General features: G+C 34.8%; 1 protein-coding gene across 1 annotated transcript in view; it reads left to right on the forward strand.

Moving 5' to 3' along the window:
- snx25 (sorting nexin 25) overlaps window positions 1-4441 on the forward strand; it is a 62027-nt gene that overhangs the window by 41587 nt on the left and 15999 nt on the right. The window contains exons 9-11 of the mRNA XM_016515222.1: window positions 1054-1185; window positions 3394-3669; window positions 3761-3925. Coding sequence (XP_016370708.1) covers window positions 1054-1185; window positions 3394-3669; window positions 3761-3925 — 573 coding nt within the window. The remainder of the gene's footprint in view (window positions 1-1053; window positions 1186-3393; window positions 3670-3760; window positions 3926-4441) is intronic.

Genomic DNA, 4441 nt, shown 5'->3' on the forward strand with positions numbered 1-4441 from the left:
AGCTTAAAACATTACTGCATGATGCTTCCTGGAAAGAAACGATTTTCTTTGCGTTCTTTTGATGCGAAGCTCCTTCCCCAGACTATTAACTGCAAAAATGGGTCATTTAGAAATTGTCATGGTTATAGTTCAACCACATTTACTAGTGTAATAGAGAACCGGTTTTTATTCAGACTTACACCAGGGTTGTTATAGTTAACTGAAACTAAAACTAAAATTAAAACCATAAAAAAAAATCTATTTTTCATGTACTAAAGTACTATGTACTTAGTACATAGTATTTTATGTACTAAAATAAACTAAAAACTCAAATGAATAAAACTATATAGACATATATTTAACGTTTACAAATGACAAAAAAAATACTACAACTTTAACTAAAACAATTTAACTAACTAAATAAATAAATGAAATATTGAGTAAATAAAAATAACACTGACCTACACTACCAATTAAAAAGTTTGATCAGTAAGCTATTATTATTAATGTTTTTGTTTGTTTGTTTTTTAAAAGAAATTAATATTTTCATTGAACAAAGATGTAATAAATTGATCAAAAGTGAGTCAGTAAAGACATTTATTAATTGCTAATAAATGTTATTCTTTTGAGCTTTCTATTCATCAAAGTATCCTGAAAAAACACCAAAATATGAAGCAGCACAACTGTTTTCAGCATTGATAATAATAAGAAATGTTTGTTGAGCAGCAAATCAGCATATTAGAATGATTTCAGCTACTTTGGTGTGAATCTTGCCAGTACGTGGAGGTTAGCCAACATTTACTATATATTTACTTAATGGTACAATAGCAAAAATGTCCTTAATTCTTAGGGTCAGAGAGAAACCTTGACTATCAAGGAAAAAATATAAGATACTCCAGGAGTGTAGAAACCCTTTAAAAGATGAGAAGAAACATCCTCGTCAGCTGGCATCAGTGATACTGATAAATTACCCAGCCTTCTTGAGATGAAACTCCACTTCCTCTACAGTGTCATGTTTTCAAGTGTTTTTAATAATAACACCGTCTGCTTAATTTGTTTCTTGTCCTCTCACAGATACTTCAGTTTGAGGAGATCATGTCAAATGCAGTGTACCGCGGGCATTTCCGTGTCTACATGGAGCGCGTGGATAAGAGGGCTCTGATTAGCTTTTGGGAGCTGGTGGAGATGCTCAAGAGCGCCAACAAGGTCAGCAGAACATCAAGACCTTGAGCTGAAGCTCTGTCAGCAGACGAGTGAAAGAGCCACTGTCATTAGTCCGATTCAGTCAATAATTCTTTCTCATGGGGACGTCTGTAAAAATACATTTGCATGGTGGAGGAGTGAGTTCTGTGATACTACAGTACAAACCTGGAAACACACTGCTCAAGTGGTCAGGCACATGATCGTCAATATCGTAAAATACAGATTTCTCGATTTTAATCTATTTTCATTTGGATGTACCGATATCGATTGTTAAATCCCAAGAATTGATCTACAATATGTGGTTTTCAGTTGATGCGTGAACAAAACATTATTTGTAGCTCTCCTCCCATCCAGTAAATCACGTTAAGCATTTGTGCTTCGTTACTTTTCATATGAAAAAAAGTCTCAGCGCTCAAATTCTGTACATTGTTTATGAAATTCAAACATTAAATACAATTTTAGCGCTCTTTATTACAATTTACATTTTTATTATAAAAACGGCCTTATGTGCAACTTATATGTTTGTTTACAAATCACTTAATTTAGTAATGTACCAACCAACAGGGTTTATTGTATAGTTGTGTAGTTTACAGCATTAGTTGCGTTTTTTTTTTCTTGAAATACATTGGTATGTACTGTACTTGCCTATATGTCCAAATAAATGGAATTGAATCGAGTTTGAAATTGAATCAAACTGCAAGCTTGTGAATGGAAATCAAAATCAAATCGAATCGAATCGTGAAATTTGTCTCAATGCCCAGCCATAGCTCAGATGTATACAAAATATTTATTATGGCTTGAACAATTAAGGAATTCATATTTAAATCAATGATAGGGAATGTATTTATTTGTTTATTTATTTGCTTGGTTATTTAAATATCCCATTAAAAATAGAAAATTGACATGCTATAGTTTTCTGTCTTGCTTTTTTATTTCTCAAAATGATAGATGTCAATTTAAAAATGTGGAGATTAGGAGAAATATACAGAGACAAACTTATTTATATTTACATAAGGTAAACATTTCACTCAGCTACTTGTCTGACAGGTAAAATAACTCAGAGATGTGGATTCGGCCGGCTATAAATGACCACACAATCTCGGTGTTTGTCAAAAAACAAATATTTCTGATTTCAGACTGCAATAGAATTACTGACAAGCCCGTGACTGTTAACATTACCTTACATCCCCATGAGAAAGAATTGCCATCTGAATAGAGCTGTAATCATATCGAGAAAAATTAGACAAATTTGAGGGGGCACATGTCCTAAAAGGTTAAAAAACCCTGGTATGTTGTATATTGAATAAAAACAAGGCTATTTATGAAGATATGAAGCTGTCAGCTGATAAATGTTTGAGGAGGTACATTTGGTTCATTTCTATGCAACAGCAGATTTGCAATAATCTGTTTAATGTTGTTGTCATATCGTATTAACAGTTAGCATCTGTTCATCATGAAACCAAACCAAACGATTAAGATTAGCCATATGTTTTATTGCTTGTCGGCTCTGAATATGAATATGTCATTGAAATGCAGAATGCTGAAGACCAAAACCATTAAAAGCACAATCCTGAAAGACCAATAGAGCTGTGCAGATCTTCAAACCTTCAAGGATGAAACCAACAAAGCCTGTTTTTTTTATTGAATTTATTTCTTTAATTTACAGTATTTTCTAATGCGAAATGATATATTTATCTTTGGGAGGGGGGATTTTATATATATGTGTCAGTAGGAATTATCAGTTTACATTTCCAAACATTCCTTATTTTTGAAAACATCCTCACTTTACAGCATTTTTACAAAAGTGCCTAAAACTTTTCACAGTACTGTAGCTTTGCAGGTAGGTTTCTTCAAGCTTGTTGGATACATTGCCAGTGTTCTTCTGGATTTAGTCTGTCTCAGTTTTTTCTGTTTCTTCAAAAGATAGAAATAACTTTTTGTTGGTAAAATTACTAATGGACTAAGACTTTTGCACAGTACTGTATATAAACAAGTATTATATTGAAATTGATAGGAATTACGAAAAAACCTACAACTGTATTTTTATGTACAATTTTTTGCTATCGATGCAAAGTGTATAGTTTTATTTTTTTGTTGTTTAATTAATCTCTTATTAAATTAATTAATGACCTAATTGTGAGATTGAATTTTAAAGGAATGCCCTTAATGAGCAAGACAAGATTGTGTCAGGATTGCTCTTCCTCTGTGCAGAATGAAGTGCCGCAGCTGGTGGGAGAGATCTACCAGAACTTCTTTGTGGAGAGCAGGGAGATCCCGGTGGAGAAGCCTCTTTATAAAGAGATCCAGCAGACGTTGGTGGGGAACAAGGGCACAGACGTGTTTCACAGGATCCAGGGAGACGTGTACGAGACCATGAAGGAGCGCTATTACCCATCTTTCCTGGTGAGCGACCTGTACGAGCGGCTCATTAAACGAGAGGAGCAAAGGAGCAGCTCACAGTCCAGCAGCGAGGAGAAAGACGACGCCGTGAGTTTTACACGACATGAGCCTGGCTTCTACATCCAATCACTCCGTTGCCATTTTCTGTGACTTTCCTCTTGTATTTCTGTGCGTTTAGGGTCAGGTGATGGAAGGAGGGGATGTGGCCCTGGATGAGGGCAGCAAAGGCATCAACGAACAGGCCAGTTACGCCGCCACCAAACTACAACAGCTGTATGAGAGACTGGAGTACAAACGCCAAGCCTTGGGCTCTATCCAGAATGCACCGCGACCTGATAAAAAGGTACACCCAGAATTATAGCCCCATTAATGTGAAATATTATCCTTTTATTTGAAATAATAATAAATAAATAAAGACTGATAACCAGGGGTTGTGCATCAAACTATAGTGTTTCCCACACATAGACTTTACTTGGACGGGCCGCCCAAGTATATTTAGAGAAACATTTTTGCTTTTATTATTTTTATCCTCTTATATATATTTTTTTTTATCCACCTGAAATAATGAAACCATCCGTGATCGATTAACTAGTGGAAAATCTCCCCTCGCCCTACACGTTTCGTATCTGCTCGTCCTGTGCAAATTAATATCACTTTATTTTCCATAACTTTGAACTCATTTTTCATTTGCTAAATAAACGAATAAAGCATGGTATAGAGAATATTTGTTTCAGTTTAGACTATTCTGTGTTAGCGCATAAATATATATTATATTGGTATGTCTGTACTAATGGATGTGAAATACTTTCTAATAGGGTGTCAAAAGTACCAGTTCTTCCCCCCCCCCCCCCCAGAAAAT

Source organism: Sinocyclocheilus rhinocerous, unplaced genomic scaffold (assembly GCF_001515625.1).
Source record: "Sinocyclocheilus rhinocerous isolate Xijiao unplaced genomic scaffold, SAMN03320098_v1.1 scaffold297, whole genome shotgun sequence".
NCBI classification, from domain to species: domain Eukaryota; kingdom Metazoa; phylum Chordata; class Actinopteri; order Cypriniformes; family Cyprinidae; genus Sinocyclocheilus; species Sinocyclocheilus rhinocerous.